Below are 27,239 nucleotides of genomic sequence, written 5' to 3' on the forward strand. Positions count from 1 at the left end.
GATTCCCCCCCTACATCATACACAAGAAGGGACATGTGAGACAAGTATTTTATGTATGATGCCTTCTTTAAGGAAATGTCCCCCTTTTTCAGAAGGCAAGAATTATGCAAATTATGCAAATATGGCATGCATAGTCCTCACAATGGAGGATCTGCAACACACTTTTCCTTACGTTCATGTTGGAAAGGATGGGGCAAAATCTTTTCATTGCAACTTTCATCACCAGCATAGACGATGTGCCCTTAAGATACCTAAGATGAATGTTGGCTAAATTCATTGCCCTCTGAAACAATTAACTTGCTGCTGCTCTCTGCTGCCGACACTATATATATCATAGGAAAGGTAAAGATCTACTGTTGAATATGTTTCCTATTCTGTATGGAAAGAGCCAACAAGGTTTCCCTTAGGACCTGGACTAAAACAAGTTGCACTATTTATAAAACAAATTATGTTTAATAACTATTAAGAGTACAATATATTACATTATCTGCAATGTGCCTTGTATCCATAGTACAAAAATCTCTACGTTTGTGCATTATTCTTTTAAATATTTTCTTTTATGTAACAGAAAAAACATTGAAAGCCAAAAACAAACAGATGTGCGTTTTATTAATGTGATCAAGAGGATTTACCACTTGCATTTACAATAATGAAAAGTAACTACTGTTAGCACTATTTTTGTCTGGTGTTCCAATAATATCTAAATAATTCCCACTTGCTCTTAAACGTCAAACAATTTTGTGGGAATCCAAGCATCCTCCCAGCATACTTTTCATTGTCCAATTCACACATTAGTAGAACTACAGGATAGTCCTACTAGGACATTGTCAGAAATGGTCACCCAAACAACTTCCCCAAATTTCAGCAAGTTACCATTCATTGTTTTCCTTACGGGAACAACAACCCCCCCCCCACATGCCTCATAAAATGTCCCCCAAATGCATCAATTCTTGCCACTGTAGTGTGTTTACAACACCAACCATGACAGCATATTTTTAATAGAAAACTATAAGCCACATATCACCAAATAGAACTGGAATCAAAACAGCTTACAGTCATGTGACAGAGGAGTAAATAAACTTGCAGTCACATTTCCAGTGATGCACCCATTGTAGCAGTGTGGAACTACCTAGAAGAACACACCTTCGGCTGAAGCTGTTTTCATTCATATTACAGGGAGAAGGCAACACACGACACCTTCTCTGGGGTTCGAAATTCTACCCCTACTTTACACTGGAAATCTCATTAAAGTAGAAAATGCCCCCCCCCAAATGCATTTGTGTGTTGTTGCTGTAGTTCAATAGCGGGTGAAGGTTGCAAATTACAACGAGCATTATGCAACCAATCTTACAATACAATTGCTTGTAAATTTCTTCCCAGAGTCCCCTCACCATTGAATCTCCTCATTTTATCATGCTAAAATATACAAACAGCCAAAATAACTCAGCAAATAAAAGAGTTAAGTAAATTCATTATTACTTCTTTAAAAAGAAGTCTTGTAGCAATGAGAATCTCAGTATCAGCTTACTGGTGGGCAGTTGGGTATGTAGTGGAAAGAGGTTATTGGTTGAAAGATGGGAATGAACACTTATTTGTCATAGGATACTTGGCCCTAGTTTTCATTGAGGCGGCACAACTACAACTTACCAGTAGCAAGGCAGGTGAGGGCTCACATTTATATACTTATTTATTGATACAGATTTTTTAAACCACCAACTATTTGGAAGTGTAATAAAAATATGAAATAAAAGCCAAATACAACATACTAAGCTAAAACAATTAAGAATGCATTAAATCAATCTCACAGGAACTCAAATGCTGAAGGCTTGTTCAAAGCGGGAAGAGAGAAATATACCTCCACATGAAAATAGGATGATAGTTATTAGCCTAGCCTTCTCCCTTATCTCCCATACATGATAGTTTTCAATATGTAGGGAACTATGTTTTTTATAGATGTCCACAAGGTTTTGTGAGCCTCCACCAGCAGTCCAAAATAAGAGACAAAGACAGATCATCTGATGCATCAATATGAAGATTTGTTGAAAGAAGATACTTCACAGAAGTATCACATACCCAGTGATGACTAAAAGAAGGCGGGCTGAAATGAATAGAAAGAAGACTGACATAGTTCTGAATATAATGAGAAATCAGAGGCAGATGGTAAATATATTCTGATATTAACAAAATAAAAATATTGCTTATCTAAAATTGTTTGCTCACCTGGACTACGATTAAGCCTTCATTGTTCAAGTTTAAATCTTCACCAGGTAGGATTGGATCCTTTGCCTCACAAGCTTCTTTATTGTTCAGAGTATTGGAATAATTTGCCTTTCTAGAGTCTGTAGTGAGAGAAACCTCCTGGCAGTAGGAGTGCAGAAATGCTCGGACTCCATCGATCCCCACAAACTGTGAGATAGGAGCACCACTGAAATTCACATTCCCCGTCTCAAGCAGCTGAGAATTTCTCCACTTGTGCAACTTGATGGCCAGTAACACAAGGAGGAAAGTGAAGAACAAGCAAGAGACAAAAGCCACTGCAAGGACCAGGTAGAAGGTGAGGTCAGATGGAGGCTCCAAGGGAGCTGAGATGCTGCTCAGGTCTGAGAGGATTGCAGGGATGGTGTCAGCCAGCACCACAGTCAGAGTGGCTGAAGCAGAGAGAGGTGGCTGCCCATTGTCCTTCACTAAAACCACCAGGCTTTGCTTGAGGGCATCTTTCTCCAGAAAGAAGCGGGCCGTCCTGATCTCTCCTGTGTGGAGCCCCAGAGTGAAGAGCCCTGGCTCGGTGGCCTTGATCAGCTGGTAGGAGAGCCAGGCATTCTGGCCAGAGTCCGCATCCACGGCCACCACCTTAGTGACCAGGTAGCCTGGCTCAGAGGAGCGAGGGGCCAGCTCTATCCCTGTGGAGCCGTCAGTGGGAAGGGAGGGGTACAGGATTTGGGGAGCATTGTCATTCTGGTCCAGGATGAAGAGAGTCACTGAGACATTGGAGCTGAGTGGTGGAGAGCCTCCGTCCTGGGCCTTTACACGGAATCTAATGTCTTGAAACTCTTCATAATCAAAGGAGGTCAGAGCATATATAACCCCCGTCTCAGAGTTAATGGAGAGGTAGGAGGACAGGCGGGAGTCACTTCTTTGGTCATCAGTGATGGAATATGTTATTCTGGCATTTTCTTCGCAGTCAAGATCATTTGCTCTTATAGAAGAGACCATGGCTCCTCTTTGGTTATTCTCAACAAAATAGAAAGTATAGTCTGTTTTTTCAAAGAGGGGTGGGTTGTCATTCGTGTCTAAAACATGAAGTGTGACAACCGTGACTGTAGAAAGAGGGGGGACTCCATGGTCAGTAACAGTGACAGTAATATTGAAGACAGACACCTGTTCCCTGTCAAGAGCACCATCAGTCACCAAACTGTAAAAGTTATCCATGGACTTCTTTAGCTGAAAAGGGAGATTGCTAGGGATTGAACATGTGATTTCCCCATTGATTCCTGAATCTCGGTCTTGGACATTTAAAATGGCAATTACCGTTTGGGATGGTGAACTTTCAAGTATGGTGTTGGTGGCAAAGTTAACTGATAATTGAGGTGCATTGTCATTCAGATCTGTAACAGATATCACAACTTTTGATCTGTCACTCAGCCTTCCTCCATCTTTGGCTTGTATCTCAAATGCATATAAAGATGATTCCTCATAATCAAGACTTCCAATAAGGATGATTTCCCCTGTTGTGGAATTTAACAGAAACATTTGGGAGTCGCGCTTTGTAATTTCTTGGAAAGAGTATCTAATGTCTCCATTGATTCCTTCATCCATATCAGTTGCTCTCACTGTCAAAAGTGTGGACCACTTGGGAATATTCTCATTCACACTCACTTCATAGAGAGGTTGGCTGAAAACTGGTGCATTGTCATTTGCATCAATAACAACAATGTGAATTTGTAATGTGCCAGACCTGATAGGATCACCTCCATCAGTAGCTGTGAGGAGCAAATCGTAAGCTGATTGTTCCTCTCTGTCCAGTGACTTTTCCAACACAAGTTCAACAAGTGTGGCACCATTTTCTTCTGTTTGTACATGCAAAGCAAAATGGCTACTGCCTGTGAGTTGATAGCTCTGCACTGAATTTATCCCCAAATCTGGATCTTGAGCTTTGGGTAGAGGGATCTGGAATCCAGGTATAGATGCCTCACTGATTTCCAGCTCCTGTTCCCATAGAGGGAAGTGGGGAGCATTATCATTTATATCCGTAATTTCCACTTCAATTCCATAAAGCTTCAATTTGCTTTCAACAAGAACCTGAAACTTTAACATACATTTCTCTGCCTCTCTGCAGATTTCCTCTCTATCTATTCTCTCAGATATCTGCAAATGGCCATTGTTGGCATTCAAAGAAAAGTACTGAATCATACCTACAGGGTAAACAATGCGCAGTCCATGGTTTGGGAGTTGCTTGCCATCCATTCCCAGGTCCTTTGCAATATTCCCCACGGAAGAGCCTTTGTGCATCTCTTCTGGAATGGAGTAGTGGATCTGCCCAGAAACTGCCTTCCAAGAAAACATCATGAAAAGGCACTGGAAGATTCCCTTTCTGCAATTCCACAGCCTCTGAATTCCTTTCATCCTTGCAGCAGGATAAAGACTAATGACCCTTAGATTCTGGTTCAAATGATGCTGTATCCAACTCTATTCTAAGGAAAATGTACATCCATTTCTTCCTTACACTGACAAGCAGCTTGTTCCTTCAGATATTTTGTGTTTGTCTTTAACGGAAAGGCAACTTCAATTGGGCAGGATTTCACATTTCTTCTCTGTTCTGGTCAACAGTGACACCCAGAGGATCAAGTGCAAACTGCAAAAACTTCAGATATAGCTAAGATAACTATTCTTTTTCCTTAGAATTTGCCCACTAAGGATAAATAAGAGTGACGACTTTTGTTGCTGTAATCAAATTGAAAAGGAGTAGGAAAGACAAGTGTGTTTAGGGTTCCTGCCCTGCCCCATTACTGGAATTTCTGGAATAAATGTTATGGATCTTTCTCAGCAATGTTTTCTGCTCGCTTTTCTAAGGGAATATTCAATAGATTTTTTCTTGATGTAGAAACAACACTAGTAAACCACCAGTACATCTAGCACTTCACTCCTCTCAGCTCCTACTTGTTCATTCACATCTCTAGGTTTGTTCATCTTCAAACTGAATTTTTATTTTTGGTACGTGTTACATAAGGCCTACTGCAATAAGATCAAATGTATCAATTCTTCAGGAAATCAGCCCTGAGTGCTCACTGGAAGGACAGATCCTGAAGTTGAGACTCCAATACTTTGGCCACCTCATGAGAAGAGAAGACTCCCTGGAAAAGACCCTGATGTTGGGAAAGATTGAGGGCACAAGGAGAAGGGGACAACAGAGGACGAGATGGTTGGATGGTGTTCTCGAAGCTACAAACATGAGTCTGACCAAACTGCGGGAGGCAGTGGAAGACGGAAGTGCCTGGTGTGCTCTGGTCCATGGGGTCAATAAGAGTCGGACACGACTAAACAACAACAACAACAACACATAAGCCCTATTTGGGCATACACTGTCCGTACATGAGCAAACACCTGAGGGGAAATATGCAGTTCTTCTTAGTCCTTTCCTGTCCAGCATTTCATCTGTACACAATCAAGATCCCTCCATGAATTTGAGGACCAAGGTCTGAGGTGGGGAGCTTACTCTACTTGTAGGGGCCCCATACATGATTTAGAACTTTGCACCATCATGTTTTCTTTGCTTACACTTGAGGAGATGGTTCAAATAAGGCTGTACTGGGTAGGAGATGCACATCAGGAATGCCCCAGTTCAAATCAAACTTCAACCATGAGCTCATTAGTTGTCCTTGGGCAAGACTCCCTTCCTCCTCTCTCTCTGGTTGAGTTCACACAGCAGTTTCCTCCATTTCCCTGATGTTTACCTAACTATTAATTTCTGCATCATATTCAAGTTTTCACATGGCATGAAAGCCACTTCATTTCCATGTTATTTAATAGCAGAAAAAATCCATTTGCTGCTCCCTTAAACCGAAAAATCGCAGGAGTAAAGTGATGAAATTTGGGGCCGTATACATGGGAGAATGAATACATGCACAGCTATGGGTGGAATAGTGGCATTGTTATCCAATGATGTTCATTGTTGCGTCACTCCATGCACACTGGTGTGAATGAAATTTAGTGGAATACGATATATTGCTCATATATTGATATGCTGATATATTGGTCAAAAATATACACATAACACAACTGGTACTGCAGTGTGAAAGGATCACTGGAAAACAGAATAGAAGCACTAGCGTTCTAGTCAGGAAAACTAATGCAATACTTGCCACATCTAAATGCATCCTCTCTCCATCTCATCCACAACATGAGGAAAATAATGCTGATCTATCTTTCTGGGTTATTGAAGAGTTACAAGGGAATGTATATCAACCATTTTCTACACTAAAGTGCTCTATAAACACCAAGTATGACTGTAAAGTGCAAAGGCCATGTCCACCTTCATTTATTGCTCACATTGTGCCTAGAAGACAATAAAGCCAAGACGAATGCTATTAAAGCTAATTATTATTACTACACCACATCACATTCCAGAGATAAAAAGAAACAGGAAGAGATTGGTGGCACACGCAATGGGGTGGAGCTTGGAGCCACCCTCCAACACTAGCGTTGTTGCTGGGACTTACCTGGTCAGGGCTGGGCTGACACAACTGTGTGGTTGGGGCTGTGCAGGTGCACCAGCAGCCGTGCTAGATGTTCCCACAGTTAAAAGCACATGTCTCCAGTCTCACTGCTGCCCCATCCAGGTAGGCAACTGTGCGTGGGGGTGGGGGTGAATTCACCAGCTTCCCACCACCATGCATGTCACTACTGCAGGTGGGTAACTTTCAATGGCAGCTTATGAGCTCATGTGTGACAATAAGTTGTCAAGCTCAGAACAAGCATTATAAAAAACTATGTGGTGACCTGTTAAACAGCAGAGGTAGATGGTTTTCAGTCATCTTTCTTGGAGAGCATGATGCTCTTCTGCTTCTTGTTCTACAAAATCAGCAGGACTACTAAAACTGCTATACTGAATTTGCTGAATGCTTTCCCCCAGAAGACAGAAAATCAAGCATTCAGTCCACTAAACAATGCCATAAAAGTTTCTTTCAAAATTAGTCTTCATCTTTCACTACAGAATATGCACTGGCAACAAACTTTTTGACACATTAGGCACGATCCAGCATTAATGTATATGAAGCAGCAGATACAGGGGTGCGCAGCTGTATGTCCTTGCCAGATTGCCTTTCCATGGGAAAGCATTCCAAGTCCAAGAGGTGAGAGGGCATCTAACGCTGTTATGACTCCATAGACATTTGTCACCTATGTTACTACAGCATGGAAGCATGACTGGAGATGTTATAGGTAGAAATACTAGCCACATGCACACTCACCTACATCCATACTGTTGACCACAACTGTTCCAACTGGTCATAATTTCTAATCATACATTGCAAATGCTCCATTGTTCGTTTAAAACTTTCTTGTCTCAAACCACAAAACAGCCTTTTTGTTCGGCCTTCAACCCTTTAATGTTCAATTTCACTTCCCTTCTTCTTGAAGCCAAAAAGCAGCTCACACACTGAATGTAAATTATCACCAGCTGATGGACAAATCTCCCTCGGTTATAAATTATAACTGTCCCAAAAATAATTAAGAAAGGGAGGCTTTTGCAGATCCCATACCCATCACGGCTCTTTTATGGCTTTGGGGCAAGATGGAAATTCCTCAGCTCTCAAGTCGCTTAACCCCCATCCGAGTTCCTAGGTGCTGACTGCTTCTTGGTCTCTTGACACAGAAAACAGCTTTTACAAAGCACCAGAGATTAATCTCTTGTTCACTCTTTTCCCCAAAATTAATATGAGAACCAAGACTTATGTCTGGCTATTATCAATCACCATGTAATTATCTCTGTTGGCAGACCGCCAACAAAAGATGTTCAATCCACTATTTCCTTCCCGATAACACATAAAAAACTCCCCACAAACTTCCTAATATTTAGTTTAATAATAATGAGAATTTTGCTTGTTTAACCTGGAGGTAGGCTGTATGAATTGTGTATTGCTTTGTAACGATTTGTTGGGTCTCTGGACCGTTATAAAGGTTGATGCTGATGCTGATGAGTTTAATAATAATGAGAATTTTGCCAATAACTAGAACATTTTCAAACTTCTTGAAGAATCTACTATGCAATTTTTTTTGATGTTTATTTTTCTATTTTTTTAAGACAGAACATTAAAATAGCTACATATTCAATTTTAGTCATACTACGAAGGAAAGAAGGAAGGAAGGAAGGAATGATAAGCACTGTCTCCACTCAAACATGATATGCCATCCTGTGGTCCGAGATCATCATCCTAGGTCAGCATGCAAATGTGCATTTAGATAATTCTGACTGAGGCTCCCCCAACTTGCAATTTTGCCCTTCAACAAATGCTAGAAGGCCCATTACATTAGCTTGATCTGCAACAGTAGCAGCTCAGTACTACTCCCTACCTACTTCCCTGGTGACATGGCCTGAATTGTATGGGGTGCCAGTTTGATATAATCCACTGTTTACAATTCAACTCTTAAACAAGTGATAACACACCAAATTCCCTAAAAAAGGAAGGGAAAAAAGAATGCACTTTAACTCACCTTGCTGTCATTTTCCTTTTCAGAAATTAAATTGCCTCCACTGACCATCAAAGAAATGTCAGAGTTGCCATTGCAAAGGATGTTCTCTGCTATTTGGACAGTGGGCTGCAGGAAAGTCAACTCATTCCTCCTGGATTCAGAGGACAAACAGACCTGGTAGGAATAAGGCAAAGTTCCGTCCTCATAATTGGGTGGGAATATGGCACCAGCCTTTGAATGGGGGTCAGGAATAAAGCACTGAAGGAAAGTGGGGTTCCTTGACCTTCGAAGCTTCATCAGAATGGTCAGAATCACCGTCACCAGGAACAGAAAGGACACCAAGGTCAAGGCCAATACCAAATAAAACTGTAGATCAGACTGATACTCTGAGTCATTTGGTTGGGAGTTCATTTCTGGAAGAGCCTCCTGGAAGTTCTCAGCAAACACCAGGCTCAAAGTTGTGGTGGCTGAGAGAGGAGGATGCCCATTGTCCTTCACCAGGATGACCAGCCTCTGCTTCACTGCATCTCTCTCAAGTAATGCTCGGACTGTTTGCACCTCTCCTGTGTGGGAGCCAATGCTGAAGAGTGAGGGCTCTGTGGCCTGCAGGAGATGGAAGGAGAGCCAGGCATTGTGTCCAGAATCAGAGTCCACGGCCACCACCTTCGTCACCAGATAACCCGACTCGGCTGACCGAGGCACCATCTCAAAGAAAGGGGAGCCCTCTGTTGATTGTGAGGGGTACAGGATCTGCGGAGCGTTATCATTTCGATCCAAAACACATACTGTCACTGTGGCACTGCTATTGAGTGGTGGAGAACCTCCATCTTGGGCCTTCACTTGAATCTGAAACTCCCTGAATTGCTCATAGTCAAAGGAGCGTTGGGCATAGATGATCCCAGTCTCAGAGTTAATGGAGACATAGGAGGACAGAGGCAGGTCCTTGATGTTGCTGTGAAGGACGGAGTAAGTGATTCTGGCATTGCGATCCAGATCTGGGTCAGACGCCTTGATGTGGAAAATTGAAGCTCCAGATGGGTTGTTTTCTGGAACGTAGGCAGTATAGGAAGTTTTTTCAAAGGCTGGTGGGTTATCATTGATATCTGAGATCTGTATTGATATGGTTTTGTGTGTGGAGAGTGGAGGTGTGCCTTTGTCTGTGGCTGTGATTGTAATATTATACTCGGGCATCCTTTCTCTGTCAAGGGCACCATCTATGAGGAGCTTGAAATAATTATCGGAAGATGATACTATCAGGAAAGGTACAAGTTCCTTCAGGTGACAGGTGACTTCTCCATTCTCCCCAGAATCCCTGTCCTGAACTTTAATGAGAGCAATCACAGCTCCAGGTGTGACATCTTCAGGAATTGGGCTGGACACGGATGTAAGGATCACATCTGGCGCATTGTCATTCTCATCAAGAACCTCAACCTCCACATTGCAATGTGCCACCAAGCTTCCTCCATCACTTGCCTGAATTTTCATCACATATTTTTGTCTGTCCTCAAAATCAACACTTTCTATAAGTGCAATGGTTCCGTCTCTGGGATCCAGATGAAACTTCTGTTTGGCTGTTTTTGGGATGTCACTGAAAGTGTAAGTGATCTCAGCATATGACCCTTCATCACTGTCAGATGCTTTGACTTGAAGCACAGAGGTTCCTTTGGGTGCACTCTCTTTCAGGCTCACTTTATATGTTGTCTGGGTGAAAACAGGAGCATTGTCATTAATATCAATAACTGTTACCAATATTTTGGCTGTTCCGGTTTTTGGAGGTTCTCCACCATCCATGGCTGTAAGGACCATGTGATGCATCTGTTCCTTTTCCCTGTCCAGTTGTTTCAGCAATATTAATTCTGCATATTTTCCACCATCATTGCCAGCTTGAATTTCTAGTTTGAAATATGGAGTTGAGCTCAATTGATAATTCTGGAGGGAGTTCATTCCGATATCATCATCTTCAGCATTTCCAAGAGTGAATCGATTTCCTGGCAGAGTAGATTCACTCAATTTGAGATCAATATTTTCATTCTGGAAATGTGGGGCATTATCATTGATGTCCTGGATAAAAATATTTACGTGGAAAATATTCAAAGGATTGTGTGCCACAACTTCTAATTTGAGGACACAAGTAGATGATTCCCCACAAATCTCTTCCCGGTCTATCCTCTCATTCACATATAGGTTGCCATTTTGTTCATTCAATTCAAAGAATTGCTTTTCTGAAGAAATACCAAGCTTGCGCTTTGACAGCTCTCTGACATCCAACCCCAGATCTTTAGCAAGGTTCCCCACAAAGGAGCCCTGCTCTGCTTCCTCTGGAACTGAATACTGAACCTGCTCAGACCCCACCTGGCAGAAGAACACAGACCAAAATATGAACAGAAACAGTACTTGCCTCCTGGTGATCTTCCTTGTTCTCTCTGCCTGCTTTACTTCCATCACATCCATTGCATTTCCTGATTTCCTCCTCCTTTCACTTCAGTTTTCAAGACTCCCAGTACACTTAAGTGATATAGTACTAATGTTGTTATTTTCTGCTGATCCTTGGGAAACAGAGATTTCCTTTCTCGAGCAGCTTTTAAAATAAAGGTTTTTCCTTTCTGCTCAGCTGAAGTGTTAAGAGAGAGAGAGATTGCTCCAAGAGTCTCAGAAATGCTGAGCCATGGCTGCTCCCACGTTGTCCAACAGTGACACTCTGAGTCCATACGGTGAACTGCTTTTACTATTTCTATAATTCTACATAGAATTTTTCTCTAAGGTAGGGAATTGCTTGTAATATAAGTTCACCTTTAAGTGCAACCAGAAACAAATTTCTTCTCCATCACTTGTGTGCATCCTCTTCGCTTCCCAGTCCCTCACCATTCAGCATCTTTGCTTTAGTTTCTTTCTTTAAAAAGAAATGAAAAAACACCAAGAAAACCATAGGAATAGTAGAGAGGGGATGCCTGTTGGTGAGGAGGGCTCATCAGATACAGAAGGTTTGTTTCCAGAGCCGTCTAAAGAAATTGTGGTCTTCTAGATCATTTAAGGAGTGTAATTCCTTGTCAGGGTACACAGGGTTTGTCAATGTCTCCTTTATTGGATCAGGAGGCAGAGGGAACTATATTTGACATGCTCTCTGGCAGGAAATTCCACTTCTGTGCATACTCAGGAACATCATTTCTGGTTCAAGGTTAGGACTTTCCTACCTCTGCCCATTGACAGTTACCACCAGCACCCCACACCTTTTCAAGGAAGGTAATTTTTTTTTTTTACTTGAAAAGGGAAAGAAATGGCAGGGAGGTTTAGCTAATGGTACTGGTAAAAACCATTCTATGCTTGAAATTAATTCAAAGAAAAGTGGGTCCTCACTGAATTAAAGTGATTAAAAAAGATGGGAGAGCTTATATTTAAAATCTTCTCATGGGACCTGGACTAAAGCTAGCTGCACTCTTTATAAAAGAGATGATCATGTAATACATTACAGTGGTACCTCGGGATGCGAACAGGATCTGTTCCAGAGCCCCGTTTGCATCCTGAATAGAATGTAAGATGCGATGGCACGTCTGCATGTGCGGGGGTTGCATTTTGCCGCTTCCGTGCATGCGTGTGACATCTTTTTGAGTTTCTGCGCATGTGCGAGTGGCAAAACCTAGAAGTAACACGTTCCATTACTTCCGGGTTGCCACGGAGCGCAACCCGAAAGCGCTCAACCTGAAGCACATTCAACCCGAGGTATGACTGTACTATGTTATTTGCTATCTGTCCTTCATCCAGTTTGAACATAGCATTCCTATCTCTATACTTTTGCATAATTCCATTTAAAAGGTTTCTGTAAAAGAATAAAATACTGAAAGACCAAACTAACCAATGTGCATTTGATTAATGTGATCAAAATATTTTACCACTTGTATTTACAATAATGTAATGCAACTATTTCAAGCACCATTTTCCCCCAAGTGTTCCCAATATTACCAGTAAATCATTTCCAGTTTCTCTTTAACCGTCATACAATTTTATGTGAATCAAAGAATTCTCACCCCATCCGCTCCAGTGCAGTTTTGCTTCTTCAATGAACGTATTTCCAGGACATTGTCACAAATGGTCACTCCAACAATATCTCCAAAGTTCAGCCTCTACCAGCTACAGCTGTTTCAATAACTTGGCACAAACCTTATAATGTTGCTTGGGGACATCTCTCTAACCAAGGGCAGTTTTCTTGTGAGTTTCTTAATAGGGTCAGAAACACATCCCACAAATAAGAGTTTTCCGGCTTGGGATGTTTGGACATTGTCAAGCACTCTTCTTCTGACACCACAAACACATATATTTTCTGGGATTCAAAATTCTACCTCTACCAAACAGTGGAAATCTCATTGGGGTAGAAACACACACCCCTTCCAAAGAATTACTGTGTTGCTGTTGTTTTCCGACACTGAGTGAAGGTTCCATGTTGTAAGGAGCATAATGCAATCAATCTTACATAATATAGCTTGCATTTTTAATTTGCTTTAATTTGTATTAATCTATTCTGTTGTGATTTTAACTTCCTGTGTGCTTTGAATTATGGTTGTCATTTTTAAAATATAATTTTTATTCATTTTAATAATATAAAAGTTTAATAATGTAGAACATTTATATCAATCTAAAAAATACAAAAATACAGATTTCCATTGTTAAAACTGGACAAATCTCCCTCAGTTATAAATTATAACTGTCCCCCCAAAAAAATTAAGAAAGGGAGACTTTTGCAGATCCCATACCGGTCACGGCTCTTACATGGCTTTAGGGTAAGATGAAAATTCCTCAGCTCTCAAGTCGCTTAACCCCCATCTGAGTTCCTAGCAGCTGACTGCTTCTTGGTCTCTTGACAACAGAAAACAGCTTTTTCAAAGCACCAGGGATTAATCTCTTATTCACTCTTTCCCCCAAAATGAATATGGGAGCCAAGACTTATGTCTGGCTATCATCAATCACCATGTAATTATCTCTGCTGGCAGACTGTCAACAAAAGATGTTCAATCTGCTATTTCCTTCCGCATAACACATAAAAAACTCTCCACAAACTTCCTAATATTTAGTTGGATAGTAAGGAAAATTTTTGCCAATAAATAGAAAATTTTCAAACTTCTTGAAGCATATACTATGTAGGATGTTTTTGTGTTTGTTCTCGCATATACTGTATCTTTTTAAAGAGAGAACATTAAAATAGCTACATATTCAAATTTAGTCATGCTGGAAAGAAAGAAAGAAAGAAAGAAAGAAAGAAAGAAAGAAAGAAAGAAAGAAAGAAAGAAAACAATTTAGCACTGTCTCCACTCAAACATGCTATGCTGTGGTCCTAGATCGTCACCCTAAGTCAGCATGAAGATAGGCATCTAGATAATTCAGACTGAGGCTTCCACAATTTGCAGTTTTCTCCCTCAGCAACTGCTGAAAAATCCATCCCATTAGGTTGCTCTGCAGCAGTAGCAGCTCAGTATTACTCCCTCCCTACCTTCCTGGTAACATGGCATGAATTGTCCAGAATGCCAGCTTGATAACATCCATTATTTACAAATAAACTCTCAAACAACTGATAACACACCTAATTCCACAAAACGAAAATGCAATATAACTCACCGTGCTGTCATTTTCATTTTCAGAATTTAAATTACCTCCACTGGCCATCAAAGAAATGTCAGAGTTGCCATTGCAAAGGATGTTCTCTGCTATTTGGACAGTGGGCTGCAGGAATGTCAGCTCATTCCTCCTGGATTCAGAGGACAGACAGACCTGGTAGGAATATGGCAAAGTTCCGTCCTCATAATTGGGTGGGAATATGGCACCAGCCTTTGAATGGGGGTCAGGAATAAAGCACTGGAGGAAAGTGGGGTTCCTTGACCTTCGAAGCTTCATCAGAATGGTCAGAATCACCGTCACCAGGAACAGAAAGGACACCAAGGTCAAGGCCAATACCAAATAAAACTGTAGATCAGACTGATACTCTGAGTCATTTGGTTGGGAGTTCATTTCCGGAAGAGCCTCCTGGAAGTTCTCAGCAAACACCAGGCTCAAAGTTGTGGTGGCTGAGAGAGGAGGATGCCCATTGTCCTTCACCAGAATGACCAGCCTCTGCTTCACTGCATCTCTCTCAAGTAATGCTCGGACTGTTTGCACCTCTCCTGTGTGGGAGCCAATGCTGAAGAGTGAGGGCTCTGTGGCCTGCAGGAGATGGAAGGAGAGCCAGGCATTGTGTCCAGAATCAGAGTCCACGGCCACCACCTTCGTCACCAGATAACCCGACTCAGCTGACCGAGGCACCATCTCAAAGAAAGGGGAGCCCTCGGTTGATTGTGAGGGGTACAGGATCTGCGGAGCGTTATCATTTCGATCCAAAACACATACTGTCACTGTGGCACTGCTATTGAGTGGTGGAGAACCTCCATCTTGGGCCTTCACTTGAATCTGAAACTCCCTGAATTGCTCATAGTCAAAGGAGCGTTGGGCATAGATGATCCCAGTCTCAGAGTTAATGGAGACATAGGAGGAGAGAGGCAGGCCATTGATGTTGCTGTTAAGTATGGAGTAAGTGATTCTGGCATTGCGATCCAGATCTGGGTCAGACGCCTTGATGTGGAAAATTGAAGCTCCAGATGGGTTGTTCTCTGGAACGTAGGCAGTGTAGGAAGATTTGTCAAAGGCTGGTGGGTTATCATTGATATCTGAGATCTGTATTGATATGGATTTGTGTGTGGAGAGTGGAGGTGTGCCTTTGTCTGTGGCTGTGATTGTAATATTATACTCTGGAGTCCTTTCTCTGTCAAGGGCACCATCTATGAGGAGCTTGAAGTAACTACTCGAAGATGAGACTATCAGGAAAGGTACAAGTTCCTTCAGGTGACAGGTGACTTCTCCATTCTCCCCAGAATCCCTGTCCTGAACTTTAATGAGAGCAATCACAGCTCCAGATGTGACATCTTCAGGAACTGGGCTGGACACGGATGTAAGGATCACATCTGGAGCATTGTCATTCTCATCAAGAACCTCAATCTCCACATTGCAATGTGCTGCCAATCCTCCGCCATCACTTGCCTGAATTTTCATCACATATTTTTGTCTGTCCTCAAAATCAACACTTTCTATAAGTGCAATTGTTCCATCTCTGGGATCCAGATGAAACTTCTGTTTGGCTGTTTTTGGGATGTCACTGAAAGTATAAGTGATCTCAGCATTTGACCCTTCATCACTGTCAGATGCTTTGACTTGAAGCACAGAGGTTCCTTTGGGTGCACTCTCCTTCAGGCTCATTTTATAGATTGCCTGGGTGAAAAGAGGGGCATTGTCATTAATATCAATAACTGCAACCAATATTTTGGCTGTGCCGGTTTTTGGAGGTTCTCCACCATCCATGGCTGTAAGGACCATGTGGTGCGTGTGTTCCTTTTCCCTGTCCAGTTGTTTCAGCAATATTAATTCTGCATATTTACCACCATCATTGCTGTTTTGAATTTCTAGTTTGAAATATGGAGTTGAGCTCAACTGATAATTCTGGAGGGAGTTCATTCCGATATCATCATCTTCAGCATTTCCAAGAGCAAATCGAGTTCCTGGCAGAGTAGATTCACTAAATTTAAGCTCAATATTTTCATTCTGGAAATGTGGGGCATTATCATTAATGTCCTGGATAAAAATATTTACGTGGAAAATATTCAAAGGATTGTGTGCCACAATTTCTAATTCGAGGACACAAGTGGATGATTCCCCACAGATCTCTTCCCGGTCTATCCTCTCATTCACATACAGGTTGCCATTTTGTTCATTCAAATCAAAGAATTGCTTTTCTGAAGAAATACCAAGCTTGCGCTTTGACAGCTCTCTGACATCCAACCCCAGATCTTTAGCAAGGTTCCCCACAAAGGAGCCCTGCTCTGCTTCCTCTGGAACTGAATACTGAACCTGCTCAGACAACACCTGGCAGCAGAACACAGACCAGAATATGAACAGAAACAGTACTTGCCTCTTGGTGATCTTCTTTTTTCTCTCTGCCTGCTTTATTTTCATCACATCCATTGTTGTTTATGATTTCCTCCTTCTTTATTATGTGAGATAATAGAAATACTGTTCTTTTGAGCTGATCTTTGGGAAACTGAGAGCTTTCCTTTCTTGAGCAGCTTTTAAAATAAAAGCTTTTCCTTTCTGCTCAGCTGAAGTGTTAAGAGAGAAATACTACTCCAAGAGTCTCAGAAATGCTGAACCATGGCTGCTCCCACGTTGTCCAACAGTGACACTCTGAGTCCACATGGGGAACTGTTTTTGCTATTTCTGTAATTCTACATGGAATTTTATCTCTAAAGTAGGGAATTGCTTGTAATATAAGTTCACATTTAAATTCAATCAGAAACCAATTTCTTCTCCATCACTTGTGTGCACCCTCTTCACTTCCCAGTGCCTCACCATTCAGCATCATTGATAGTTTCTTTCTTTAAAAAGGGGGGAAAAAACAAGAAAAACCATAGGAATAGTAGAGAGGGGATGCCTGTTGGTGAGGAGGGCTTTGTTTCCAGAGGCTTCTAAAGAAATTGTGGTCTTCTAGATCATTTAAATAGTGTAATTCCTTGTCAGGGTACACAAGGTTTGTCAATGTCTCCTTTACTGGATCAGGAGGCAGAGGGAACTACACTTTACATCCTCTCTGGCAGGAAATTCCACTTCTGTGCATACTCAGGAACATCATTTCTGGTTCAAGGTTAGGACTTTCCTACCTCTGCCCATTGACAGTTACTACCAGCACCCCACACAAAGGTGATTTTTTTTTTCTTGAAAAAGGGAAGAAATGGCAGGGAGGTTTAGCTAACGGTACTGATGAACCCCATTTATACTTGAAATTAATTCAAAGAAAACTGGGTCCTCGCTGAATTAAAGTGATTAAAAAAGATGGGAGAGCTTATATTTAAAATCTTCTCATAGGACCTGGACTAAAGCTAGCTGCACTCTTTATAAAAGAGATAACATGTAATACATTAGTATGTTATTTGCTATCTGTCTTTCACCCAGTTTAAACATAGCATTAATACCTCTATACTTTTGCATTATTCTGTTTAAAAGGTTTCTGTAAAGGAATAAAATACTGAAAGACCAAACTAACTAATGTGCATGTGATCAATGTGATCAAAATATTTTACCACTTTTATTTACAATAATGTAAAGCAACTATTTCTAGCACCATTTCCCCCGCAATGTTCCCAAGTAATAAATGATTTCCAGTTTCTCTCATACAATTTTGTGTGAATCAAAGCATCCCCACCTCCGCTCCAGTGTAGTTTTCATTCTGCAATGAATGGACTTCCAGGACATTGTCACAAATGGTCACCCCTACAATATCTCCAAAGTTCAGCCCCTACCACTTACAGCTGTGTCAATAACTTGGCACAAGCCATATAATGTTGTTTGGGGACATCTCTCTAAACAAGGACAGTTTTCTTGTGAGTTTCTTAATGGGGTCAGAAACACATCCTACAAATAAGTGTTTTCCGGCTTGGGATTTTTGGATATTGTCAAGCACTCTTCTTCTGACACCACAGACACATATATTTTCTGCGATTCAAAATTCTACCCTCACCTTATATTAGAAATCTCATTGGGGTAGAACCCCCCCCCCCAAAAAAAAAAGTTAGTGTGTTGCTGTTGTTTTCTGACACAGGGTGAAGGTTCCAAGTTATAAGGAGCATAATGCAACCATCTTATATACAATTGCTTGCATTTTTTCTTTTTTATTCCCAGAGTCCCCTCCTCAATTAAGTCTCCTGATCTTATCATTCTAAAATATACAAACATCAATAATATCTCAGTCAATAAAAGGCTAAGTAAAACCATAACTGCTTTTGGAAAATGACATAACAAGCCTTTTGAGAATGGGAATATCAATATCAGCTTTCTGGAGGAAGTGTAGTGCAAAGGGGTTACTTACTATCAGAGAAGTCCCTATGAAGTACCATTGACATGCAAACAAGTGCACCAAAGTTACTTGCTGACTAGATGTTTGACTATCCTATCTGTCCATGCAGACCACAGTAGGTATTTGTAGTGTACAAGCTGCTTGAAAGAAAAAGAAAAATGAATCAGTTTGCTTCCAGGTTAAGAGCTTGTCTGCCTGAATGACTGGAGTGGACACTGACTTGTCATAGGCCTCTAGTTTCTAGTGCTCACGGAGCTAGTAAACCTATGTCTTGCCAGTACCGAGATAGGTGGCTGCTCACATTTATTGATATACTAGCTGTCTATCCATCCATCCATCCCAAAGTTTGGAAATATCATGCAGAAATGAGATAAAAACAAAATACAATAGTCAAAGCTAAAACAATTAAGAATGCACCAAATCCATCCGTAAATTAAACAGGAACCCACATACTGAAGTCTTGCTCAATACTGGTCGGGAAATACACTTCCACATAAAAACTAGGTGGGAGGAATTAAATTAGGCTAATAACTGTCTCCCAGGCATGATTGTTTGCAATATGTAGGGAACTATGTTTTCTTATAGAGGAGCATTCTGTTTTATGAGCCCCCACCAGCAGTCCGAAGTAGCACGAATGAGGCAAAGATTGGTCACTTAATGCATGAAGATAAAGATTTGATGAAAGAAGTTCCTTCACAGAAGGATCACATACCCAGTGATGACTAAAAGAAGGAAGAGCTGAACGGAATAAAAAGAAGACTGACATAGTTCTGAATATAATGAGAAACCTGAGGCAAATGGGAAATATATTCTGATATTAATAAAACAAAACAAAAAATCATGTTAATCTAAAATTGTTTGCTCACCTGCACTACGATTAAGCCTTCATTGTTCAAGTTTAAATCTTCACCAGGTAGGATTGGATCCTTTGTCTCACAAGCTTCTTTATTGTTCAGAGTATTGGAATAATTTGCCTTTCTAGAGTCTGTAGTGAGAGAAACCTCCTGGCAGTAGGAGTGCAGAAATGCTCGGACTCCATCGATCCCCACAAACTGTGAGATAGGAGCGCCACTGAAATTCACACTCCCCGTCTCAAGCAGCTGAGAATTTCTCCACTTGTGCAACTTGATGGCCAGTAACACAAGGAGGAAAGTGAAGAACAAGCAGGAGACAAAAGCCACTGCAAGGACCAGGTAGAAGGTGAGGTCAGACGGAGGATCTACAGGAGCTGAGATGCTGCTCAGGTCTGAGAGGATTGCAGGGATGGCATCAGCCAGCACCACAGTCAGAGTGGCTGAAGCAGAGAGAGGTGGCTGCCCATTGTCCTTGACTAAAACCACCAGGCTTTGCTTGAGGGCATCTTTCTCCAGAAAGAAGCGGGCCGTCCTGATCTCTCCCGTGTGGAGCCCCAGAGTGAAGAGCCCTGGCTCGGTGGCCTTGATCAGCTGGTAGGAGAGCCAGGCATTCTGGCCAGAGTCCGCATCCACGGCCACCACCTTAGTGACCAGGTAGCCTGGCTCAGAGGAGCGAGGGGCCAACTCTATCCCTGTGGAGCCGTCAGTGGGAGGGGAGGGGTACAGGATTTGGGGAGCATTGTCATTCTGGTCCAGGATGAAGAGAGTCACTGAGACGCTGGAGCTGAGCGGTGGAGAGCCTCCGTCCTGGGCCTTTACATGGAACCGAATGTCTCGAAACTCTTCATAATCAAAGGAGGTCAGAGCATATATAATCCCCGTCTCAGAGTTAATGGAGAGGTAGGAGGAGAGGCGGGAGTCACTTCCTTGGTCATCAGTGATGGAATATGTTAGTCTGGCATTTTCTTCCCAGTCTGGATCACTTGCTTTCAGGGAAAAGACTGAGGCTCCTCTTGGATTATTTTCTAGAAGATAAGAGGTGTAGGCTGACTGTAAAAAGAGTGGGGGGTTGTCATTTGTGTCTAACAGCTGCAGTGAAATAATTGCAGAGGTTGATAATGTCGGAGTCCCATTATCAGTTGCTGTAATAGTGATGTCATAGGTCGCCACTTGTTCCCTGTCAAGGGCTCTGTCTGTCACTAAAGTGTAAAAGTTGTCCATTGTTTTCTTTAGTTGGAAAGGAAGGCTATTGGGAATTGAGCACATAACCTCCCCATTGACTCCTGAATCTCTGTCTTGGACATTTAAAATGGCAATGACAGTTCCAGTTGGTGTGTTCTCAGACACAGAGTTGAGTACAAAGGTTATTGCTATTTCAGGTGCGTTATCATTTAAGTCTTTTACAAAGATAACAACCTTTGATCTGTTACTTAGACCACCACCATCAATGGCTTGCACCTCAAATTCATATAAAGATGATATTTCAAAATCAAGGCTTCCTGCAAGGGTAATGTCTCCTGTTGTTGAATTCAGTAGAAACATTTTAGAATTTTTCTCTGTGTTTTTTTCAAAGGAGTATTTTACCTCTCCATTGGTTCCTTCATCTATATCGGTAGCTCTCACTGTGCACACTATCGACCCTTTAGGAATATTTTCATTCATGCTTCCTTCAAAGATCTGTTGCGTGAAAATCGGTGCATTGTCATTTGCATCTAGAACAATCACATGAATTTGAGCAGTACCAGATCTCACTGGATCACCCCCATCAGTAGCTGTGAAGATTAAATCATAATCTGGCTGCTCTTCCCTGTCCAGAAGTTTCTCCAGCACCAGCTCAGCATGTCTTGCCCCATTTTCTCCTGTCTGCACATGCAGAGAAAAATGGCGACTGCCTGCAAGTTGATAATCTTGTATAGAATTTATCCCTAGATCTGGATCCTGAGCTTTGGGTAGAAGAAACCTGTCTCTGAGTGTTGATGTCTCACTGATTTTCATTTTCCATTCCTTTGGTAGAAACCAGGGTGCATTGTCATTTATATCTGTAATTTCCACTTCAATACCATAAAGTTTTAATTTACTTTCAATAAAAACCTGCAACTTCAATATGCATTTGTCTGCCTCTCCACAGATTTCCTCTCTATCTATTCTCTCAGAAATCTGTAAATGGCCATTGTTGACATTCAAAGCAAAATACTGAACCATACCTACACTGGAAACAATGCGGAGTCCATGGTCTGAAAGCTGCTTCCCATCCATTCCCAGGTCCTTTGCAACATTCCCCACAAAAGAGCCTTTCTGCATCTCCTCAGGAATGGAATAGCGGATCTGCCCAGAAATTAGCTTCCAGATTGTCACCATGACAAGGCACTGAAGGATTCCTTTTCTGCAACTCCCAAGTCTGTGGGTTTCTTCCATGATTTTGTACCAGGAGAAAAAATGCTGGTTCTGTTCAAAAGCTCTAATGATTGGTTTCTGGTGTTCCCTTTGGTCTGCTCCTAGATCCAGTTCAAAATAGCCAAATTGTGTTTAAGCAAAACTTACTTCAGTTTTGCTTTCTGTACTGTCATGTTCAGCCTCGCCTCAGTTATTGTGTGCTGCACTGTAATAGCTAAGGTTGTTTTACTTTTTTTCCTTATTGGTGAACAGCGACACCATGAGGCTCAATACAAAACTGCAGAAGCCTTATTTTGGAATCCTAAATATACATTTTCTTCCATAACTCCTTCTATTCTTTAGGGTATTATCAGGAAATTTCAGTTGACTGATCTTTTTGTTCAATACATTAATAGATATATAATTCATATAAACCAGTTTTGTCCTTTAAAAAAAGTCACAACAGGTATTTTTTTCTCAGGTGTTCTCATGTTTACTCCCAGTCTTAGTTGTACCTGAATATTGAATATTATAAGGATACAGTGGTACCTCTAGTTACGAACTTAATTCGTTCCAGAGGTCCGTTTTTAACCTGAAACTGTTCTTAACTAGAGGCCTGCTTTCGCTAATGGGGCCTCTTGCTGCCGGCACATGATTTCCGTTCTCATCCTGGGGCCACGTTCTCAACTCGAGGTAACTCTTAGTGAAATTTGTAACCTGAAGCATTTGTAACCTGAGGCGTTTGTAACTCGAGGTACCACTGTATAACCAAGGATCTGGCAGGTGATTATACTATGATATGTGCAATTCAGTCCTGCTCATCTATGTATGCTGATCTATCATGTGCAGCTTTCTTCCCTCCCTCTCCCATTTCCTTCTCAGAGTTAATTCTTTATTTGACCTTCACATGCAGTTACATTTGTGGGATTTTTTTCCTATGATGTGACTTTCTTGGGGGCTGCCTATGAATGACAGAACCATATTTGCATATTGTGTGTGCAAAGTTCACGATCTTCCCTGTCCACGTGGTTTTGTCTGTCACAGGCAGCTCTTAGATGCAGGGGATTGCATCATGGAAAGTCATCTTCCACGGGGCTGTGCTTGAAAAATAACCATGCATCCTCTTTCCTCTCCATCTTTCCCTCCTTCAGTAATCCCATGTGTCCAGCTTCTCTTTCTTCAGTTCCCATTTGATAGTTCCTCAGGCTCTTAGGCTGACTAACTTTGAGATGAGAAGTTTCCATTAAATCCAGTAAGTAGAACTACAGAGCCAATAATCAGAACAAGATTAATGGAACTAAAATGTCTAATAACTAAGACTTGCACCCTGCCCATCATGGGGATAGCTATTCATTCTAGTACCATAATAATCTGAAACTGGTGTTTTGAAACAAGAGATGTATTGAGGGAATCAAGAAGGCACTTTTGTTTTCACAGCATTACATTCTGAGGTAGCAGATTTGAATCTTTTAAGTCTCCATTGTGGGGAAAACAATTTCAATAATCTATCCCAGATACTTCCAGTTTGCTGCTGTATTCCATTATCCTCTTATGACTTTATCAATGACAGCTCTCCTTTTGGAGGCTTGCTTGTTCTCTGAAGTCAACTCAATTTGACTTTGGCCATCAACTCAGTCACTTCTTTGATTTATAGCTAACCAACAATATTCTCAAATGAACATACCTCACATCATGGCCACTGGGAGGTGTGACTACAACTACCTGAAATCCCACCCGTGATTCCATAAGCACCCATATCTAGAAATGTGGTAACCTTACTGTGTAGTTGGAGGCTGCAGGTATTCAGATGGCCTCTCATGAGGTATGCTTTTAAGTAGGCACCATGTAGAAGGTAAGATAATAAACACCAGTGTCTCTTCTTCTAACGATGCCTTATGAGGAACGGCTAAGGGAGCTGGGCATGTTTAGCCTGGAGAAGAGGAGGTTAAGGGGTGATATGATAGCCATGTTCAAATATATAAAAGGATGTCACATAGAGGAGGGAGAAAGGTTGTTTTCTGCTACTCCAGAGAAGCGGACACGGAGCAATGGATCCAAACTACAAGAAAGAAGATTCCACCTAAAGATTAGGAAGAACTTCCTGACAGTAAGAGCTGTTCGACAGTGGAATTTGCTGCCAAGGAGTGTGGTGGAGTCTCCTACTTTGGAGGTCTTTAAGCAGAGGCTTGACAACCATATGTCAGGAGTGCTCTGATGGTGTTTCCTGCTTGGCAGGGGGTTGGACTCGATGGCCCTTGTGGTCTCTTCCAACTCTATGATTCTATGATTCTATGATTCTACTTCCTGCTGAAGTGGGGACCTGAAACATCAGAAACAGAAGCCTAGCTGGATGCCGTTTGAGTTGTGGTGAAAGCTGGCGAAGCACAAGAAAACCGAGTGACTCAGAAGTCTTCTAAATAGCATGCCTCTTGCTTGGGAGCTGCTTTCCTCCAAACAGTCTCTATGCAGCTGGGGAGTAATGAGTGAGCTGATCACGCAGGTCCTACCCACATAAACTGAACACACTCCTCTTGCATAAACTCAACCTACATGGCTTCTCACTTAGATCCCAACTGCATAGGGTCTACTCATAGAAAGCAGCTCCCTCATGCCTAATAATAGCTAATAATACTTGGATCATGACTGGATGCAGAAAGGGGACGTTTTTGACAAAACAATTTTCAATAGAGATAAATTTAAATCTCTGCATTAGTTAGGAAGAACCAGGTGCACAAATCTAGGATGGGTGATACCTGGCTTGACAGCTGTACATGTGAAAAGATTCTAGGGTTTTAGCAGATAACAAGGTAAACATGAGCCAGTAGTGCGACACAACAGCTAAAAAGGCTAATGCAGTTCTAGTTCACATCAACATAAATACTGCGTCCAGTTTGTGAAAAGTAATGGTATATTTATATCCTGCTTTGGTCAGACAACCTCACCCAGAGTACTGTGCCCATTTCCATGCACCACAATTTAAGAAGAATATTGGCAAACTGGAATGTGTCCAAAATGGGGAAACAAAAAAAGAATTCAAATTGCAAGAAAAAGTATTTAGACGATTAGGAAGAACCTTTTGCAGGCATGAGCTGCTTGAAAGTGGATCAGACTGCATCCATAAGTCGTGTACTCTTCTTCATTAGAAGTTCTAAACAGAGACTATCAGCAATGGTGAATTTCCTGCATTGGCAGGTGGTTGGACTAGATGATTACTGAGGTAACTTTCAACTCTACAATTCTAATATATGGTGAGAACACATGTGTCTCCACTATGATAAAATGCAAGAATTTCACCTGCTAGAATCGTCCATCATTCCGTGATCCTTGTGCCTAGCCCTGCTTTGCGTATTATACAGGAAGGAATAAATGTCACTCATACCTCTGTTTCCCATTGTTTCGAACATGTAATGCTCCCCTCAATCCATCCTAGAATTTGGAGTGGTAATATTGCAGCAGCAGTAAATAAATCGCCTTCTTTTTCTATCATTTGTCCCCAAATATGTAAAGAAGAATTTGGCAGAGTTCTTTTGGAAGAATAAATCTGGACTCCGTACGCTATGGTAATTTACCTCAGACTTTGCAGATAAAATAATAGTCACTTCAACAATCCTGCCATGGAGTCAGTGTGGATTTTTTAAAAAAATGTCTATATTTGAGATATAGTCAAGAATATTCAGCTTCAAGGCAGGATTAATGCCTATTGGAATAAAAAGGCCTGCAGCAGGCAGTGAAATGCCATCAGGAAGGAGACCCAGAGGACTTTCCAGGGCAGGGAGTTTCACATCCCTTCCATGAATACCTGCCAAATATATCTCTGATAGTGGACCCCTGTGGCAGGGAGGCACATGGCAGCATGTCCACCAGAAGTATTGTAGTTGCCCCATCTAGGCAAAAATATAAATTCAGGTGGTCAGGGAACCAGTACAGCTTCACATCATTTTATAAAGCCTCAGTCCCAAGGCCTGCTCATTTCTCCTCAGCAAGGAAGCGGGGGAGGTGGTTCTGCCAGGCTGAGGGCCTGCTCTTCAGCTTTCCTCACTCTCTAGCTGCTGCCACCTCAGAAGCCTGACAGTTTGCCTGTTTTACAATTACACCATTGGACCAGTGGTCACTTTTTTTAATTCTGAAAGAGTGCTGTGGGTGCAAGTCACAAAATGGCTGCCATGGGTGCATGGCATAATACAAAATGGCTGCTGTGGGGAGCACGGCATACCACAAAATTAGAGTGAGCACAGTCATGGTGAAACTTTTCCCGTAATTGTATTTCCATACTAGGAAAGGCTCAACCTCTTGAATTTCTGTCTGCCATACATCTGTTAAAGGCACAAGAACCCTGTTTTTCCCCAATGCCAACCCTAAACCAAAGCCTCGCCTGCCATCCTGTATCCATTAAGCACGTCTGAGTAGGTATATATACCATTATACTGTAAGTTAACTATACAGTGAATTCTTAATGATTGGCAGGTCTTTAGCCTCTTTGCAAAGTGTTCACATTTGCCTTTGGGTGAGTTTTTAACATCCATCCACATTTACTGTGTAGTAATATCTAGAGAAAATAACTTCTAGGGATTACTTCATCTCAGACAAACCCACCACAGGAACGACGCATCCCAGTTTCTAGGAACAAACAGCTCATATTCATGGCATTTAAGAACTTTTTAAAAATCATATAATCAGGACTGTGCGCTCCAGCATTGCATATATACTGGATTTTTATTTATTTTTTAGCAAGGTTTAATATGAGGACTAGTAAGGGACTGAAGGTGCTTGCTTAATTGTGAGGGCAGTAGAAAAAGTATTCAGGAAAGAGAATATTTTCCTCAGAAGAATGGGGGAGGAGCACTGCCAGCACTTCTAAAACATAAAGGCTGCCACAGGAGATCAAAAAGAGTGAATAAGCATTCTCTAGAAGAGGCTCCACAGCAGAGATTATGGTTTATCTGTCAGAAGAGAATTAATTACCATATTTAGTGACAGGAAAGTTCTGGTATATTTTCTCCAGGAATAGTTTTGTATGTAGCAAAAAGCCAAGCAGTGCTTGGCAAGGCCAGCCCAGTACATTTTGGCACCTGAGACAGACCCTAGAATGGCACCCCCTCCTCACCAAGGAAGGTGGGGTGAGTGAAGATCGACGTCAGGAACTGACATCAGGATCTGCCGCCCTGGTGGACTCTGCCACCTAAGGTGGTCACCACACCTTCCCTCGTGGGTGGGCTGGCCCTGGTGCTTGACCTTTCGAAGCCATTACAGTGGTGCCCCACAAGACGAATGCCTCGCAAGATGGAAAACTCGCTAGACGAAAGAGTTCCGTTTTGGAGGTGCTTCGCAAAACGAATCTCCTATGGGCTTGCTTCGCAAGATGACAATGTCTTGCGAGTTCCTGCTGGGTTTTTTTCCTCCCCCCC

General features: G+C 41.8%; 5 protein-coding genes across 5 annotated transcripts in view; all 5 read right to left on the reverse strand.

Annotated features, from left to right (window-relative positions):
* LOC310713826 (uncharacterized protein) overlaps positions 1-27,079 on the reverse strand; it is a gene marked incomplete at its 3' end in the record, with an annotated part of 47,458 nt that extends 20,379 nt beyond the window's left edge. The window contains exons 1-3 of the mRNA XM_083518392.1: positions 24,136-27,079; positions 19,474-23,716; positions 18,677-18,744 (exon numbers count right to left, since the gene is read on the reverse strand). Of these exons, the coding sequence (XP_083374518.1) occupies positions 18,677-18,744; positions 19,474-21,876 (2,471 nt within the window). The 5' untranslated portion in view covers positions 21,877-23,716; positions 24,136-27,079. The remainder of the gene's footprint in view (positions 1-18,676; positions 18,745-19,473; positions 23,717-24,135) is intronic.
* LOC310713855 (uncharacterized protein) overlaps positions 1-27,239 on the reverse strand; it is a 305,933-nt gene that overhangs the window by 251,775 nt on the left and 26,919 nt on the right.
* Positions 600-5,174, reverse strand: LOC310714144 (protocadherin gamma-A6-like). The gene is made up of 2 exons (XM_083519207.1): positions 1,856-5,174; positions 600-1,818 (listed from the first exon to the last, which is right to left on the reverse strand). Exon 1 carries the CDS (start codon positions 4,621-4,623, stop codon positions 2,203-2,205), a length of 2,421 nt encoding a protein of 806 aa, XP_083375333.1. The 5' UTR covers positions 4,624-5,174; the 3' UTR covers positions 600-1,818; positions 1,856-2,202.
* LOC310714189 (protocadherin gamma-B2-like) lies at positions 8,686-11,163 on the reverse strand. The gene has a single exon (XM_083519393.1). The coding sequence runs from the start codon at positions 11,137-11,139 to the stop codon at positions 8,701-8,703; it is 2,439 nt and encodes an 812-aa protein (XP_083375519.1). The 5' UTR covers positions 11,140-11,163; the 3' UTR covers positions 8,686-8,700.
* On the reverse strand, positions 11,498-18,681 carry LOC310714131 (protocadherin gamma-B1-like). The gene is made up of 2 exons (XM_083519188.1): positions 14,293-18,681; positions 11,498-11,578 (listed from the first exon to the last, which is right to left on the reverse strand). The coding sequence occupies exons 1-2, from the start codon at positions 16,720-16,722 to the stop codon at positions 11,513-11,515; spliced, it is 2,496 nt and encodes an 831-aa protein (XP_083375314.1). The 5' UTR covers positions 16,723-18,681; the 3' UTR covers positions 11,498-11,512.

This window comes from Podarcis liolepis, assembly GCF_965112155.1.
Source record: "Podarcis liolepis genome assembly, chromosome: 8".
NCBI classification, from domain to species: Eukaryota; Metazoa; Chordata; class Lepidosauria; order Squamata; family Lacertidae; genus Podarcis; species Podarcis liolepis.

What these genes read in the sequence shown, in the direction of transcription:
- LOC310714131 (XM_083519188.1), bottom strand. Translation starts at nt 16,722, where the DNA reads ATGGATGTGATGAAAATAAAGCAGGCAGAGAGAAAAAAGAAGATCACC. An exon ending in AAAATGAAAATGACAGCACG is followed by an intron (nt 11,579 to 14,292) that starts GTGAGTTATATT and finishes TTCTTTTTAAAG; the next exon opens with AAAGAAACTAAAGCAAAGAT.
- LOC310714189 (XM_083519393.1), bottom strand. Translation starts at nt 11,139, where the DNA reads ATGGATGTGATGGAAGTAAAGCAGGCAGAGAGAACAAGGAAGATCACC.
- LOC310714144 (XM_083519207.1), bottom strand. Translation starts at nt 4,623, where the DNA reads ATGAAAGGAATTCAGAGGCTGTGGAATTGCAGAAAGGGAATCTTCCAG.